General features: G+C 39.4%; 1 protein-coding gene across 6 annotated transcripts in view; it reads right to left on the bottom strand.

The window, feature by feature from the left end:
* CNKSR2 (connector enhancer of kinase suppressor of Ras 2) overlaps window positions 1-17,107 on the bottom strand; it is a 258,125-nt gene extending 241,018 nt beyond the window's left edge. For 4 of the 6 annotated variants that reach the window (XM_067724242.1, XM_067724241.1, XM_067724239.1 and 1 more), the window contains exon 1: window positions 16,516-16,724. In XM_067724242.1, the coding sequence (XP_067580343.1) occupies window positions 16,516-16,579 (64 nt within the window). In that variant the 5' untranslated portion in view covers window positions 16,580-16,724. Of the gene's footprint in view, window positions 1-9,689; window positions 9,789-16,515 lie in introns of those variants that run through there. The other 2 variants (XM_067724238.1, XM_067724237.1) reach the window with 2 other exon arrangements.
* Between the last annotated feature and the right edge of the window lie 1,210 nt (window positions 17,108-18,317).

Below are 18,317 nucleotides of genomic sequence, written 5' to 3' on the forward strand. Positions count from 1 at the left end.
GTTTAACATTCCTACACAGTGTCTGCAGGAAAAAGAAACTACAATTAGAAAAATTGCTGGGAATCAGGCTTTGTTAACAAGGTTTAGAATAGCACACTCTTCTGTCCAAGAGTTTACCTGCCAATCTGTTAGCAGTGAAGTAAAATACGTAGGGAGATGGAGCTAAATTTTGGTGGTCTCCACCCTATCCCATGTACATTCAGTTTCCTTTTCTTAAACACATTTCCTGATTAGCAAAAAGTTAAAAACAAAAGCTAATCAAGTAAAAAGATGAACTTCAGTTGAAGGGAAACCAGGTATGACATTCACTCAAAAAATTATTTTTTCACATGTAGAAGAGCATGAGGTTTACACAGGAGCCAAGAGGTAAGGCAGAGGTTCTTGCTGCCAGGCCAGGGTCAATGTTGTCCCTTGGGTGCATTTTGAGTATTGTGGGGAGTTTCAGGTTATCACAATGATCAGGTTACTCAATGATTGCTAGACCAACGAATGCAACAGTCCCACACTTAAGAACTGCCTGTATCCCACATGACTTTTTTTGTTTACATTTGAAAGAGTTTATTATTAACACTTACAAAAGGGCAAACCTAAGTTATTTCACATGAGATATTGCTTACATTTTGGTATAACCAAATTTGAAAATAAATTTAACTCTATTTTATTTAAATAAATATTTCAGAATAGTTTTAGGTCTACAGAAAAGTTGCAAAAATAGTACAAAGTTCTTGCATACCTGTCATCCATATTCTATTATTAACAGCTCACATTACTGCGACACATTTGTCACAACTAAGGAACAGCACTGGTATATCACTATTAACTAAACTCCACACCTCATTTTGATTTCACTAGTTTTTTCCTATCAGACTTCTTCTATCTCAGAATCCTATCCAGGACACCATAATACAAATAGTCCTCATGTCTCCTTAGCCTCCTATGGTCTGTGTTTCTCACATTTTCCTTGTTTCTGATGACCTTGACAGTTTTGAAGGAGTAGTGGTCAGGTATTTTGTAAAATGTCCATAAATTTGGATTTGTCTAATGTTTTTCTCCTGGTTAGACTGGAATTATGGGTTTGGGGGAGGAAGACCACAGAGGTGAAGTGCCATTCTTACCACATCATATCAAGGGTACACGCAATCAACATGACTTATCACTGATGATGCAAACCTTGATCACCTGGCTGACGCAGTGTTCACTAGGTTCCTCCAATGAAGTTATATTTCCCCTTCCCACACTCTACTCTTTGGAAACAGGTCACTAAGTTCAACCCACAATCAAAAAGCGGGGAGTTAAGTGTCACTTCCTTGAGATGGGAGTATCTACGTAAAATATTTGGAATTATCTTTATGGGAGATTTTTCTCTCCTCCCTCACTTCTTTCTTTATTCAGACATTTATTTACATCAGTATGGACTCTATTTATTTTATGCACTGAATTAAAATCCAATACTATTTTTGTTGCTCAAATTGTTCCAGCTTCGGCCACTGAAAGCTCTTTCAGAATGGCTTCCAAGTCTGTGACGTGCCCTCATCATTGTGTTTTCTGAGCACTTCCTTACTTTCTGGCACAAGATGCTCCAGACTCATCTTAAATTTTCCCTTCTCAGCTCTAGAATCTGCCATTTCTCCAAAAAGCTGAGGTTCCTTTTAATATGACTTTTAAATGTTCAACAGGAATTATTAGAGTGACATATCAAATGAGTCTAGCCTGTTACCTGTTCTAATACTCATTTTTATTCCAGTGTCTATCAATTCATCTGCTCTTCCATTTTCTTGTACTTATAGAATGACTTCTGAACTTACTGCTTGCTTGTCTTAAATCCAGGTATGCTCATTATAAGTAGGCAAACATATCAATTATAGTTTTTTACAGTACAGTCATTTTAAGCACCTACATACAACAGAAACTGATTTTATTTTTTAATTATTTTCCCTTTTTATTACAATAAAGGCATTACAGTGAATTTTTTAATAATATGAGGTAGGTTTTATTATATATGAATTTTATTTCAAGAGACATTAAATAATGTCTGTCATGTAAAGCGAGTACTGAGTCCAAAAGGATTGATGTAGGAAAAAAAATAAGGTAGACTACAATGTGTGGGCTTTATTTGGATCCTGATTTAAGGAAAAAAGAAACTGTAAAACTGTTTATGACATTTATGAAACTAGAAATTTAAACTAGATATTTAATATTAAGAAATGAATTTTGGTGTAATAATAGTGTTGTAGGGGTGAGTGTGTGTGTATATATTTTTAAATTCTTATTTTTTAGAGATACATAACCAGCCTTAATTTTTTGTGATCTTATTACTGGTACATCAGTAGGAAGAAAAATGTTAGTAGATCCCTAAGTATTATTTTGCTGTATTTATTTTATTTTTTTAATTTATTTTTTATATAGCAGGTTCTTATTAGTTATCTATTTTATACATGTTAGTGTATACATGTCAATCCCAATCTCCCAATTCATCCCACCACCACCACCACCACCCCTGCCATTTTTCCCCCTTGGTGTCCATACGTTTTTTCTCTACATCTGTGTCTCTATTTTTGCCCTACAAACCGGTATTTATTTTCTCTGTGTGTGCTGGTCACAACTGTAAAAACAAGCTGGCAAAACAGTCTCATATGAAAAAAAAAACCCTCAAAATTAGAAACCATTTTGTTTAAATATTAAATTAGACACATCTTAAAATTAATGTAGATGGAGATTCATTATGTTACCACATTTAAAAGTCTATCTCTTACCAGACCACTTATCAACACAGGATGCCAACAACTTTTTCAAAAAAAGTGACAAAATTCTCAAAAACATGCCCAAACAAAATTAATTTTAATTTGCATGGATTTTGAAAAATAATGAGCACATTAGGAGAGAAAAAGTGCTTTACAGAATCAAATGGACAATGCTAAGGCAACTTCAAAATAGTTGGTAATTACCACAGTTCACAGTTGATGTTATTTTTTAAATGTCTATTGTCCTGGCTGTTGTAGCTTTCATAAAAAATGAGAGATTTCAAATCATTCTCTCCACAACCAAAGAACAATTAAGTTGTTTTCACTTATTTTAAAACTTCCAGCCTAAAACAAACTCACCTCAAGTCTATTAAAGGAAAATAAGGAGAAACAGAAAATATCATCTTTGTGTTTTTACTCTGAACAAATCTTACTTTAAGTTTCAAAAATACATGCCAGAATATATATTTTAGATACACAGGCAAAACCATGTGTATCATTTTAAAACATAATGTGGATGTAACTGTATCTATCATTACCATTTTACAAGTACTCAATTGATCAAACATCTCTAGCTCAACTTGACCACTCTGTATCTTACGATTTTACAATAGTTTTCTGACAGATAATGATTAAATTTTCTCCAGCATATATGTTTTTTGTGTGATTCACTATGCTATCGTTTCATATCACAATTTGGTCTACAAAAAAAGAATTTCCAAACAAAACAAAATAACTTGGGTAGAACGATTACCATTTACTAGGTAGGTAAGGGTTTCCAAGCTATAGAAATGTACTGAATAAAGTCTGCTGTTCAAAGAAACACTAATGAAATGTATTGCAATAGATAGCAATGCTAACCACTACTTGGTAAATATAAACAACAGAATATAATCAAGGCCCTTACAGGTGTACCTCATTTTATTGCACTTCACTTTATTGTGCTTCACAGACACTTTGTTGTTTTACAAATTGAAGGTTTGTGGCAACCCTGCATTGAGCAAGTCTATCGGTGACATTTTTCCAAAAGCGTTTGTTCACTTCATGTCTCTGTGTCACCTTTTGGTAATTTTTGTAGTAGTTCAAACTTTTTCATAATTATATTTGTAATATAACCTGTGATCAGTGATCTTTGATGTTACTACTGCAGCTTGCTGAAGGCTTAGATGATAGTTTGCATATTTTAGCAATAAAGTATTTTTTAATTAAGGTATATACACTTTTTTAGATATAATGCTATTGTATACTTAATAGACTACAGTAGAGTGTAAACACAACTTTTATATGCACTGGGAAACCAAAAAATTCATGTGACTCACTTTATTGCAATATTTGCTTTACTCCCGTGGCCTGGAACAAAACCCACAATATCTCCAAGGTATGCCTGTATTTGTAGTAAAATGTAATGCTCCTTAGGAACATCTATTATCAGGCACCACTACTTTTGGGGGGGAGGGTATTTTTAAATTTATAAGTGCATATTAACTATATTTTTTAAATACTCTAGATGTTTATTCATACTTATGGAAGTATCAGTTCTTTTACAAATTTAAAAAAATTTTTTTATTGAAGTATAGTTGATTTACAATGCTATATTAGTTTCAGGTGTACAACACAGTGATTCAGTATTTTTACAGATTATACTCCATTTAGAGGAATTATAAAATAATGGTTATATTCTCTGTGCTGTACATTACATCCTTGTAGCTTATTTTAACTTAAACATAGTAGTTTGTACTTCTTAATCCCCTTCCCCTTCCCCATCGGTACCTCCCCCGACCCCTCTCCCCACTGGTAACCCCTAGTTTATTCTCTGTATCTATGAGTTTGTTTCTGTTTTGTCATACTCTTTCATTTCGTTTTTAAATTCCACATATAAGTGAAAACATACACTTTAAAGTAAGTCATTCTCTGTCTGACTTACTTCACTAAGCATAATACCCTCTTAGGTCTATTCATACTGCTGCAAATGGAAAAATTTCATTCTTTTTTATGGCTGAGTAATATTCCTGTGTGTGTGTGTGTGTATACCACATCTTCTTTATCTATTCATCTGTTGACAGACACTTAGGGTGCTTCAATATCTTGGCTACTGTAAACAATGCTGCTATGAACGCTGGGGTGCATGTATCTTTTCTAATTAGTGTTTTCATTTTCTTCAGATATATACCCAAGAATGGAATTGCTGGATCATATGGTAGTTCTAGCTATTTAATTTTTTGAGGAATCTCCATACGGTTTTACATAGTGCCTGTGCCAATCTACATTCCCACCATGAATGAACTAAGGTTGCCTTTTCTCCACATCCTTGCCAACATTTATTATTTGTGGTATTTTTGATGACAGCCATTCTGACGGTGTGAGGTGGTATCTCATTGGGGTTTTGATTTGCATTTCCCTGAAGCTTAGTGATGTTGAGCATCTTTTCATGAGGCACCATGTACTTTTATTAGCAATCCTTTGAGAACAAAACATCTCAGAACTGGGCTGGTTAGTAGTAGTAGCCTAAAGTAGATCTTTTGCCTAGGTCTACACTCAGAAGAGGAGAGCATCAAACTCTTGGAGTTCACTTCAAAATAAGAAAGATGAGGGGCTTCCCTGGGCGCCCAGTGGTTAAGACTCTGTGCTTCCACTGCAGAGGGCACGGGTTTGACCCCTGGTCAGGGAACTAAGATCCTCATGCCGTGCAGCATGGTCAAAAAAAAAATGTCACCAATACTATAGTTGTATGTGGCATTTTTGTCACTGGCTAAAGTTCTATTTTGAGTGGAAACGCTTTATCACCAACCAACAACACACACAACACACAACACACACACACACACACACACACCCCTATAGAGGTCAAAAGAACCCAATGACCACACCCCACCTTACCACACACTTAAGAAAGTAGGTCTGACAGAGAGGACATCAACATCTTTGCAAATGTTCCCAGGATTCCTCTCATGTCACATCTATCCCTGGTAGAAAGGCAAGGTAATCATATTATGTTTTAGAACCAGTTAGAAATTCATTCAAATTCTGCTTCTTCCACTTAATATTTATTCATTCTTGAAAATATTTATTGAACACCTGCTTGATAAATATTTTGGTATACAGGACAAGTGATTCAATGTTTCTAAGAAAAAGTTTCTGCATCTGTAAAACAGGGATAATTCCAACCTTTCAGGGCTAGGATAAGTATAAGATGACGCAGGGAAAGCACCTAGCACAGTACACGGTATATAGTAAGCAGTCAATAAATATTATCTATTAATAGTTCTGCCTCTGAAGATTACCAATAGAATGAAACTTCTTCATAATTAAAAAAAAGCTGACCTTTATCATGCACTTGCTGTGTGCTAGGCATCGTTTTAAGCATACCATAACCCTATGAGGTAGGTAATATTATCACCCCTATTTTACAAAAATGAGAAAACCTGGCAAGTTACTTCAACCCTCCCTCACTAAGATCACACAGCTAGGAAGTAATGGAGCCTGGATATAACTAACACAGGCATCTGATTTCAAAGTACTCTTTATTATATACTAAATGGTGCCAATTTTTAAAAGGTAGAAAATTCAGAAACTTTTAAAAAGTCAAGTCTTAAGATAATTACGTATAAACTTGAACTATGTTCTTCATCCATGGAAGTGTAAATCCAATCCAGTAGGCAGAAAAGAAAAAAGAGTTAATGTTCAACCTAATTCCATCACTGAACAGCTGTACATCTCTGTTGAGCTGCTTAACTTCTGTAACTTACCTGTTAAAGGGTGTTAACAACTGTCCCTTATTTCACTTTTAAGTACTACTACTACTAATAGATGTGAAATGCATGAGACCTTTATAACATGGGCTAATGAGGGGAAGAACCAAGCTGTACTACAGGATGTTTGCAAAAATATTCCAAAAAGTCAAAAAACTGATTCCAACCAAGTATGTAGAAATCCTAACTAAAAATATAACTCATTTCTAGCTTGCATATTTTCACTATGGAAATGGCTCCTGGCAAAGTATGATACTTAAAAACATCACATCCTCCAGGATCAAACAATTTCTTTCCAATCTTAATTACACTATTAGATTGATCAGCAAGCCCTTTCTTCACATATCAAAAGTAAAGTTCAATAGGAACCTACTCAAATTATCACAAATCCCAAATAAACAATCTGAATTAGCATGTTTTTACCATAAATAGACTTAAAACATTATGTCTAGGGACAGATTAGAAAGAAAAATTATCTAGCTCTAAACATTCCATAGAATGAGCTGCTCTCTGCTTGTCACAATTCAACATCAAATTGAAAGCCTCTGGTCTGACAGCTGTTGGGCAAGGTAGCAGCCTTCTAGATAAGCAAACCTGTCATTAATTTAATGCAACATTGGTGCCAACAGAGACGGTCGCAAAACTCACCATGTCACCAATGCAGAGGGAAATGGGGAAGGAGCACTGCCTTGCCATCCATATGCGGGCTCGTACCACACTCAACTTGGTTTCCACACAGGCTCTGGCAGGCAGGGAGAAAAACTAGCAACTGGACTCTAATGTCTATTTTGAGCACCAGTAGCAACAACTCTACAATTCTTTCTCTTTTATATATATTTTTAATAGCCCAGTACCTCGTTTACATAGCCAAAATATAAGTGAATTACACAAACTTAAAATATGAATTTTCTGCTCAGCCAGGTGAAAAAAAACACAAGTCGCCAGGAGTATCAAACATTTTGAAAATAATATGGATAGCTGAAATAAACTCCCACATACACATATAAAACATACCAAAATTATAACAAGAATTCCGCTAATGCTGTTGAAATTACTCATTGAGCATAATTACTTAAAACAAGTATTTCAAAGGTTTTTTATTAATAAATTAATTAGAAGTCTAATATCTTGCTAAAAAATAGATTATTTTGTAATCTTTGTGTAAACAAGTTGGAAAAAGTAAAATCCAGGATCTAAGTCAGCCTTCCATTGATTTCTTCTAGACAAAAACCATGTTGCAAGCCCATTTTAAAAATAGCAGATATGGCTGAAACAAAATAAAAAGTTCAAACAAACAAGAGGATATTGGGTAACACTTTAAAAGCAAGTAACAACGCAGTTTCTTCCTATCATCTTATCAGAAGACTATCCAACCTACCTAATAAAACTAATTTCTGGGGCTTCCCTGGTGGCGCAGTGGTTGAGAGTCCGCCTGCCGATGCAGGGGACACGGGTTCATGTCCTGGTCCGGAAAGATCTCACATGCCATGGAGCGGCTGGGCCCATGAGCCATGGCCGCTGACCCTGCGTGTCCGGAGCCTGTGCTCCGCAACGGGAGAGGCCACAACAGTGAGAGGTCCGCGTATCGCAAAAAAAAAAAAAAACTAATTTCCAAGAACATTAATGTCAAGTAAATATAAAACAGACAAGTATGCTACATTTGATATTAGTTATGTAACAGTGTTCTTACTGTGGCAAACTAGAATACATTAATGCCATTGTGAGTTTTGGTTTATTTAATAAATCTTGGTTTTTAAAACAATTTTATGTTGTGACAAAATATTCAATAGATGAACACAGAAAACTAAAACAGCAGTTATTGTACTTTAGTAAAATTTAAAATTCAATGAATTTATGCAAATACCCACAACCCTTTCTTTTCTGAAATTGAAAGAATAAGATAATGAAAGCTTCTATTAGAATTAATGATTGTAATTTAAATTGGAATTGAACAAGAAATTAAATACATCTTTCAAGTTAAAAAAAATACTAGCATGTTTAATGGTTATTTGTAATTCAAACCAGGGCACAATTGCAATCCACTGATTTGCAGTACTAGCTAGAACATTTAAGCCCGAAGGTTTTGTTTTATTAAGAGTTAACAGACAGGCAAAGTTATGTTAAAGTCTTAAAAATTTCACTTATTCTGATTTATGTTTTAACAATTCTAAATTTAGGGGGAGGGGCACACTTTATTAGAAAAATCTCTATAACGTGCCTACTAGTAGCATGTAATTCACAAAAAATCCACATGAGGCACCTGTATTCAACAAGTTATGCTTTACAGTAACTATCTACATAGGTTCTTAATGAGTGCTCTTCAAAAATTAGTCCAAATAAATTTATATTTGGTTTAAAAAATTAAAATTTATTTTTGAAAATCAGAGTGAGATGAAGTTATATAACAAATGCTGATTTAAGATGCATCTTTAAATATCTTAATTTTATTCCTATTAATAAAAATGTAGATTCAACATTAAATATAATGAGAAGATAATGGTTCTCATTAAGCTAACGGGCTTTTTTTTTTTCATTTTATCCTCTATATTAACAAATAAAGGGCATTTTCTTCTCACAACAGAAAAATATATTTAAATTTCTTATATGAACTTTATTTTCTTTACTTTTTTAAGAGGAAAAATGTAAGGCATTTTTTTCAATTTCATTCTACCATGCAGTCCAAAATATATGGTGTTCTTTTTTTTTTTTTTTTTTTTTGTGGTACGGGGGCCTCTCACTGTTGTGGCCTCTCCCGTTGCGGAGCACAGGCTCCAGACGCGCACGTTCAGCGGCCATGGGTCACGGGCCCAGCCGCTCCGCGGCATGTGGGATCTTCCCAGACCGGGGCACGAACCCGTGTCCCCTGAATTGGCAGGCGGACTCTCAACCACTGCGCCACCAGGGAAGCCCATATGGTGTTCTTTTAAAAACACCAAAATGAAGAAACAATCAGAAAATTTGTATGAAAGAAAATACTTAAGAAAAGGGGTATGTTTTAATTTTTTAAGAAGTTTGCCTATTGTGTTGGCCTATGAAATGACATCAGCAAATAATATTTATAGCATAAACACGGAAGTGTTATAGATTCACTGAAATTATTAACGTTTCTTAACGAAATGAATCTACACCATGATTTAGATCATTGAATTGGCTAGACAGCAACACAACTATGAAAAATGGACAAAGCAACCCTACTTACACTGTATTCTGGCACACAGTATACAACTCGTCTCTGAAGTATCCATTAGGGCATTATAAGGGACTTTACGTGCATCGTCATTTAGGAAAGCAGATTTGTCGACAGACCAGTAATCTGTGAATAAATTTATTTACTCCTTTACTCAACAAATATTTCCTAAGCTCCTACTTTTCACCAGATACTTTCTTATGCACTGTTATGCAAAAAGATGGGTTCCCTGCCCTCATCAAATAATCATACAAATAAAGGTAAAAAATAAAACTGGCAAATGGAACAAAGAAGATATACACGGTACCAAGAGAGTGCATAACTGAGGATTTGATGTGATATGGCGATTCAGGAAGGCTTTTCTGAGGCAGAGGAGGGAAGGCTTGAGATCTGAAGGATGAGCAGGATTTAACTGGGTGAAGCAAAAGTGCAAAGGCTCAAGGGCTGGGTAAACAGGACTGAAAGAAGGCCCGAGTAGCTAGTGCTAGCAATGAGGTTTACCTCACAGGCAACAGCCAAACCTTCCAGGGTCTTATAGGCCATTTTAAGGACTTTATCCTAAAAACAGTGAGAAACCATTAAATTTTTTAAGCTGATGGGGAAGATAGGATTAGATGGGAATCATTCTCAAGAAGTTCATCCTGACTACAGGTTTATGGATCAGACAAAGTAAGATGCTGTAATTATCATGAACTTGACTGAAAAGATAATATTTTATCCTTTGCAAGAGGAGAAAAAGAGGAAGCAGAGTACATAAATTTTACCTTTTCTAAACCCAACCACCACTTCTCAAACTTTTCCACTGATGTATCCTTAACTGCTGAACAGAGTGTACTCATAACCCTGGGAGGTCTGGGAAACGCAGCTTTAAAACAGCCTGCTGCAAGGCTAAAATTCCTGTTAAGCCTCTGGTCTCATCTTTAAAATCATGCCAATTTTGCTTTCTATACCATGAATATAATATCTATGTTTATTTTAATATAAAAATAATATTTTAAAATACTTAGCAAAAATCAACTTTTTGGCTTTTGATCATTTGGCTTTCACAACCACAGAAATGTACCATTTTGGGTAGCACAGGCCTATGCTATGCGTGAAAACTGAATTCACTCACTGAATGCTATTCAAAACAATGAGCCTATTCTTGAGCCAGACACTAATCCATGACAAACTCATAAACATAAAGCTTTAGACTCCATTTTGTTTTTCAAATTACTTACCCTCCCTTTCCCCCACCTTTAAATTAGTACTGATGATCCATCCTTCTAGGACTCTTTATAGAAGCTAATGCTTCATCTTTCACAATAAGCCTTGTGTGTGAGGGAAGTCACATAGAACGCTAAAAGTCATTAAGAAAATGTTAGGTCCTAATCTGAGGTCACTCTGCTATGAATGAAAATGATAATTTATCATTGCTTTAAGAACAACATCAACATTTAAAAGCCAATCTGCATTCTTCATGTAAGAATTTGGATCAGTAAAATTCTAAATATCCAACAACATAATGTTAATGATGTAATTAATATTCAAAATAAATCATTTTAACATTATTTCCAAATTATTCCTGAGAAACAGAAATGGGCTTATTTTTGGCAGCCGAAGTTTTATAATGTGGTATTTATTTAAACTCAGGACATGATGAGAGTTTTATTGTCTTTGTGAAATGCAGATTTGTTCTTGTACTTTTGTGCCACCTACTCATGCTCCTCCCTCACTTTCCCTGTACTGCCCACCTTTCTCTTTCAACCAGACAAACGTAGACTCAACGCCTCTGGTTAATCGCCCCATCTCAACTCTAGAGTCTCTTGCTGTGCTTCTACATTTAGAATACATCCCTCTTAGAATATACCTTAATTAAATAAACTGCTTAAACAGTTGCTCAAACCTTCCCCATGGATTCCTTCCTGACTTACTAAAATCATCATCTTCTCTTTCCATTGGTGCTTGTATACATATGCAAACTCTTAAAATTTACCAAATGTACTAGTTGGTACCTGTCTCTGTCTTGGCATAGGTTTGCCAATGTCACTGCCAACCCATACAGAGACTAATTTCTCCAAAGCAGGGAATTATTTAAATTCATCCATCAAAGCACCTTCCATGCTGAAGTACTAAGTAAATATCTAAGAACTAGAATACATCTACATAAATAAACTCTTTTTTTTCCTACTATGCACTATATCATGTGTGTTACCTTAAGGAGCAAATGTTAATGACACTACAAACAAAACGTTTCTTGTGAACTAAACTCTACATATCAAAAAGGTAAATTTCCTCTTTGTATAAAATGACAAGAATTCCTGTTCCAAAAATGTCAAATCCAAAGTAGGTGATTGTTGGTTACTATCTAGTCACGCTGCAATTGAGAAAAAACCTAATTTTTCAAAAAGAGGTAATAGCACCAATTTAAACATTTAGCATATTTTTTTTCCCTTACGGTGTATACTTCTCAAGTTCCTGCCACAAAATTATTTCTGATCTCTCTCTCAAAACAGTTTAACTCAAAATTTTGACATTTTCCTTCACCTGATTAAGATAAATTTCAACTTCAGCTCTGGGTCCTATGAGGGGGAAAAAAAATTACTAAAGGGCATTGTACCTGTCAAAACTGCTTTCCGTTATGGGACACATTTTCCTCTAGAGCATGTAAACTTTTACACTAAATAGATCTTATTTCATCACTGCATTTTCCTCTTTTTAGGGTTGTATGCAAAACGTTGGCTTTATCTTTGTTTTTTAATACCTAAAATAATGTATTTCATTTTCAGTCCTCAAGAAGGCTGAGTCATCAGGACAGAAATTAGAAGTCAGTGAATGCTTCTTAAAGAAAATGGTTTATAGTAAACAGGAAAGACCAGAGCAGTTAATTGTGGGATGGCTTCAGAGGCTATCTTAAAAATTTAGATGATTTTAGGAATCATAATAACATAAGAGTGCATGGAGCTAAGTCACAGAGACCATAAGAGAAGATCAGCAAAGCGGGGCCTGTCCGTTGACTCTGAAAACAATAATCCATTTTATTTGATCCAGAAAGGGATTAAAGATCACTGGAAAAAATGTCAGAAAGGGAGCTGGCCCTGGAAAATAACTTTATCTTAGTCATCTGGATATTTTGAAAGAATTTCAAAAGGCAGAAAAGGTGTGAGAAAAAAACTGGAATTATTGGGTGTGACGTGGACAAGGAAAATTAATGATAAAATTAATAATAGGGGCCCAAACGTGTTCAAAGGTTTTTGTTGTATTTCAGAAGGCAAAAAAAGTAGACTCAAGCAACTGCAGATTATGAAATATTTCCAGGCCCTGCAAGTGAACAGACAGGAGCTGAGAAATAATGTATTTTAGAGTAACAGACTGAGCAAAAATTAGAAACAGTTATTGGCCTACTTTTCTACCTATAGCTTTTCCCAATAACTGCTTTGCTTTTATTCACTGTAAAAAGGTTTATGTTTTAAAATTTTGTCAAAACTACAGGAGGACTGAATGTAATTTCCAACTGAAAAAGGTTAGTTGCAAGCACTAAATGATGAGTATTTGATTTTCTCAAAAAATATTTTTATAAAATTAATTTTTAAAATTAATTTTGAAGGCTATGAGACATTTCCTAATAGCCTGAAGTACTATCAGGATAATGTGGGATATAAATGCTTATTCTACTGACTCATGAGGAGTTCATATATTTACTGGAACTAACATTGACACCGTGTCACATCAAATTTCTATTGTCAGGAGAAAATTCAATGAGTATTGGATTTCACAAATAGTGGAGTTAGGGGTGAGCAAAAAAATAGGAAGTATTTCCTCATACTGTTTTTTAATAATAATTAACATAAATTTAATACTTACGTGTCCCTCAAATATATTTTAATAAGTAATAAATTAAAGTGAATTGCAGTGTATATATGGTCCTTCATAATTAATCTTGAATATATTCTACCAAAGTTTAATAATCTTGTCAGCCAGGGGTTTTTCCCTTCATTTCCCTCTCTGCTGACTGAGTTTCTATTGCACTTCTATAAATTGTCTGGAAGCATTAAACATATGGCCATGCTATTCTTATATGCTTAATGGTTCCTTTTCTGTTTAGTGAAGGAAAAAAATACCCTAGAAAGAGCATAAAGCATATACCTTACTAAAGAGAGTTATAACTATCTGCGATTGTGACTAGGTGAAAGCATATGCCATATATATGCTTTAAATGTTAAGGATGATGAAACTGTCACATTAGGAGCATGTTTTAAAGAACTCCCACAATGCTGCAGTTGTTCAAAAGTCCTGTTCATCCTTTGGTACTGCCTTTATAACACTATACATTATACAACACTAAATGAGGTTTGGCCATTCCAAAGCTACAGCCTAAATTAATTGACTTTTAAACATTAGCGCATCTGAAGAAAGGGTGAAAAGTATTTTTAAGTGTATTTTGTAAAGTTTATTTGGGGAAAAGGGTGGGGGGGATTAATTAAGCTAATAGTGTACGTTACCTTAATTAAGTTAATTAATTTGAGGAAATGCTTGTTTCATCTTAGTATTTTTTTAAACCTTATTTTCTGATAATATCTCAAATCAAATTTATATGAAGATTATGGAAATTTCAGCAGTAAGCAGTTTGGGACTTGAAATATACAGATAATGACATCAGTTATTCTCTTCCAGTCTAATGTATACAAAGATACACAAATTCTGTCTTCTCAAATAGCTCTAAGATGCATCACCAACAGGTATGAAAATAAGTTATTCAACTTAAATATAACAATCACTTAAAATCACAGCTAATGATGTAAGCCCAACTCCAAAGAAGCTGCATTTTAGGCTGGAGAGATTTTTAAAGGACTAGTGTACTGAGAAACTAAAAATGTGTGTCAGAATATGTACATCATATGTTCTACATGCTTCAGTGGACCTAAAGTGTAGAGAGTGGGGAAAGTGCAAGAATGTACTGGGAGGGTGGGAGGTGAAGAAGATGGAGTATGCAGCACTCACTACAAGCATCATGGGAATTTGTGAGAGGTAGTCTCTGAAGGTAATCTGACTCCCAAGGAGCCAAGATAGCTTTTCTTTGAGTATTTCAGTAACAAGACTCAAATTGAAGTAATCTTTTAGGCAAATTCAAAGAAAGGGTTTTAATTAAGCAGTCTTGCTTTTCGCATGTGCTCTGGCTCTTTCTTCCATGACTGAGAAACACAGAAGTTAGATGTTTGTCTGCATCTGACAATCCGAAGGGGGGAAAAATTGGTGGGAATCTAGGAGAGCAGAATTTCAATAGCAATATGAAAACAGAAGAAGAAACAGAAAAAAATGAGCCACTGCAGGACTTTGTCTTAGTCATGGCACCCATGGCACCTTAGCACAATGCACCGCACACAGGGGGGCAGTCGATAAATAATGAATTCGATTTAATTCAGTACACTCTCATTTGTACTGCGCTTTGCAGTTACAAAGCACTTTCCACATATTAGAAAAGAAAAACGAAATAAATGAAGAATAAGGGGGCAAGTAAGGGAATAAAAGGAAAGCAAATGGATAAAGGAAAATCCACAAGACAAGCAAGAGGCTGAAAAGGCTCGGGGGAAAAAGAAAAAAAAATTGAGTTTCCCTCTGTTGCTCTCAATCACTTCCAATCACGCTACTTTCGTTCTAAAGTACCTGGAGCTTAGAAAGTCTGACTGCTAAGCAAGCCCTAAGAAGGGGCTCCCTCATCTTTGAAACTGCATTTGCAAATGATAAGCCTTTGGGCCCTGACTAATCCACCCAGAGTTTGTGCCTAGGAATAACCACAAGCAAAACTCTTAACATCTCCCAAGTGCGGCGAGGAATCCTTTTTTGTCCATCCCCTCCATCCCCTGTCAGCATTCCCCAAATCTTAGGAATCTTGGGGATGGGAGGGGGCGCAGTGGTCTTGAGGAGAGGGTCCTCTAACTCAGACAACAGACAACAGAGGGAGATAGTGAGGCAGGAAAGCCCAGGGACAGAGAAAAAGCCCACGTTTGAGATTAAGAGGGCGAATGTCTTTAAGTATGGTTATTAGAAATTGCCCAGGGGAAAAAAGGGGAGAGTCTTCAAGATGGAATAAATGAGGGGACACTTGAATGTGCATCACTTTACACCTGGGGTCGAGCCCCCAATAAAAAGCTTTAAGATTCAAAGCCTCAAGCCGCCAGAAGAGGAGGAGGCAAAGGACGCGGGGGGATGCACAGGAGGAGCCACAGATACCAGCGCAGATGCTGTCCCAGGGGAAGCATGTTTTCCTCTCCCCCAAAGCAGCGCATCCCCCGAGCATCCTCAGCCCAACCTGGGGAAGAGGGGGAGCTCTCCGGATCCAAACCCCGGCGGCCGCGTCCTGACACCATTATGTGGGCTTAAAAGTTGCAGGGAGAGTTGGCGCAAGAAAAGGCACTTGGCAGGGGCGGCCGCCAAGGGGGCGTCAGGATTCCCAGGAACAAAGGGGCCGGGGAACGGGCGACCGTCCCTGGGGGCTCCTCCCTGAGGGGAGAAGGCAGGGTCGACACGTCCTCCCGGCCTGGGGGCACCAAGGGGAGCTAGGAGCCGGAAAGACTGACAGGGATTCCGCCGTCCGGCTCCCAGCCTCCCATCGGGTCGCCCCGGCCACCCCCGCGCTCTCCGCGCCCCTCTCCGGATGGGAAGCCACTGGCTGGAGACAATAGGAGACCAGGATCCCGAGCCCCAGTCAGCCCTGGAGGTCCCCCGCTGCCCTCGGCGCCCCACGATCAGCCGGCTGCAGCCCCGATGGCGGGCTCGGCCGCGGCGGGCGCCCCTTCCCTCCCGTGCGCCGGGACCCCGAGCCCCAGGGCCGCCTCGCCCTCCGCACAGCGGGCATTACCTTTCATCCAGTCCACTACTTGACTCGGAGACCATTTGCTCACCGGTTCCATGATCAGAGCCATGAGCACAGGGTCGGTTCCGCGCGGGGCGCGGAGCTCGGAGCTCAGACACAAAACGAACTCAGCAGCCCGAGCCGCCCTCAGGTGGGGTCCCTCGCTGGCTGCTGCCTCGCTGGGCGGGCGGCGCGGAGAAAGCGGCTTTTGTGTGTCGAGTCTCGCGGTTGCAGCGGTGGGAGCGGTGACGGGGAGGGAAAGGCGCCGGGGTCGCGGCTCCGCGCCGGGTCTGCTCGCTCCCCGCTGAGGCGGCGGCTGCTGCCGTGGCTCCGCAACTCCGCTCGGGTCTCCGTCCCTCCGGGGTTTCAGTTCATGGCTTGTACTGCCGAGGGTCGCAGCGCTAATGGAAGGAGCTGCCGCCACACGCCCGCAGCCAACTTGCCCGTTCGCCTCGTGCGCGAGAGTGAAGCCCCCGGCACGACCAGCAGCCCGGCGGAAATGACGAGGGGCCTCCTGCCACCCAAAATATCTCTCCGCAGCCCTCGGGTGCGGGGCGCGCGCACCACGAGCCCCCCGCCCGCTCGCTGCCGCGCGGTCCCGCCCCCGGGGCCGACGGCAGCCGCGCCAGGCGCGTGCGCGTGCGCGCGCCGGCACGAGGCCCGATGCCGGGGTCCGCCTGTCAGTCAGGCAGGTGCGGGCGGCTCGTAGCGTCGCGTTCCCGCCCAGCGGGCCGCCCCGGGACGGAGGCGGGCGAGGAGCGCGTGCGCGGCGGCGGCGGCCGTGGCGGCGGCCCGGGTTCCAACCTCGTGTCGGTCGGTCAGCCAGTCAGCCAGTCAGTCAGTCAGTCAGGTGCCGGCGGCGGGAGTGCGGCTCCGAAGGGCCTCTGAGCGGACGTGGCGGCGGCGGGACGGGCTGCCCACCAGTTGAGCGCCGAATGCTGAGGCAGCTGAGGAGGTACCTGCGGCCCCGCCGCCGAGGGGTGGGGGACGCCGCTGAGTTCGGGGGTTACAGCGGGAGCCCGGGCTTTCCTCGCTCCCGCCCTCCCCGCTGCTGAGTGGGCTTCCGAGGTGATTCCCCAGCCCCGCGTACGCCCGCGGAGACGGAGGCGTGGAATGCCGCGGACGGGGACCGGGCTCCGCCAGCCAAAAACGCAGCGATGACGAGGCAGGAGGGCCGGTGCTGTCGGACCGCCCCCGGTGCTGCACCGGCCCTGGGAAGTCAGGCGCGGAGCCTGGAGCCTTCGAGCGCCGGCCGTGGCGATTCCGAGGGAGGTTCGGCCCCACGTGCCTTTTGAAGGGCTTGGTGTCTGGTTTTCGGCCAACTCCTCCGACGCTCAGAGCACCGAGTACCCATTTTAGAGGATGTCCTTTTGTTTTCAGATATTCTTGTGTAAGAACTGAAGGGTAACACTGGGCTTGAAAATGAGTGACAGAGTGTAAACAACATGGTTCTTCAAAACTCCTGTTCTTCCGAAATCTTACACAGGCTCCTGTGCAGTCCTTAGTAAAACAGTTTACCTAATGAGGCTCGACTTAAACGACAAATAATTCAAACTAGAACGTTTGGACGCAAAGTCTCTGCCACCGTTGTAGGTGTTTTCTCTTTGTCATTCTTAAATAGTTCCACTGAGTAAAAGAGAAACTCATTTTATTTCTATAACCATTGCAATAATGGCAATAGGTTTTGCCAGTTCTTGCAGTAACCCATTTTCTCTAGTTCAATTGCATGAGATGCAGAGCTGCCACTTTTCTCAACTAACATGAGTTGACATCACCCCCACCTGCCCCCTCCCCCGCCACAAAGAGCT

This window comes from Pseudorca crassidens, chromosome X (genome assembly GCF_039906515.1).
Source record: "Pseudorca crassidens isolate mPseCra1 chromosome X, mPseCra1.hap1, whole genome shotgun sequence".
NCBI lineage: Eukaryota > Metazoa > Chordata > Mammalia > Artiodactyla > Delphinidae > Pseudorca > Pseudorca crassidens.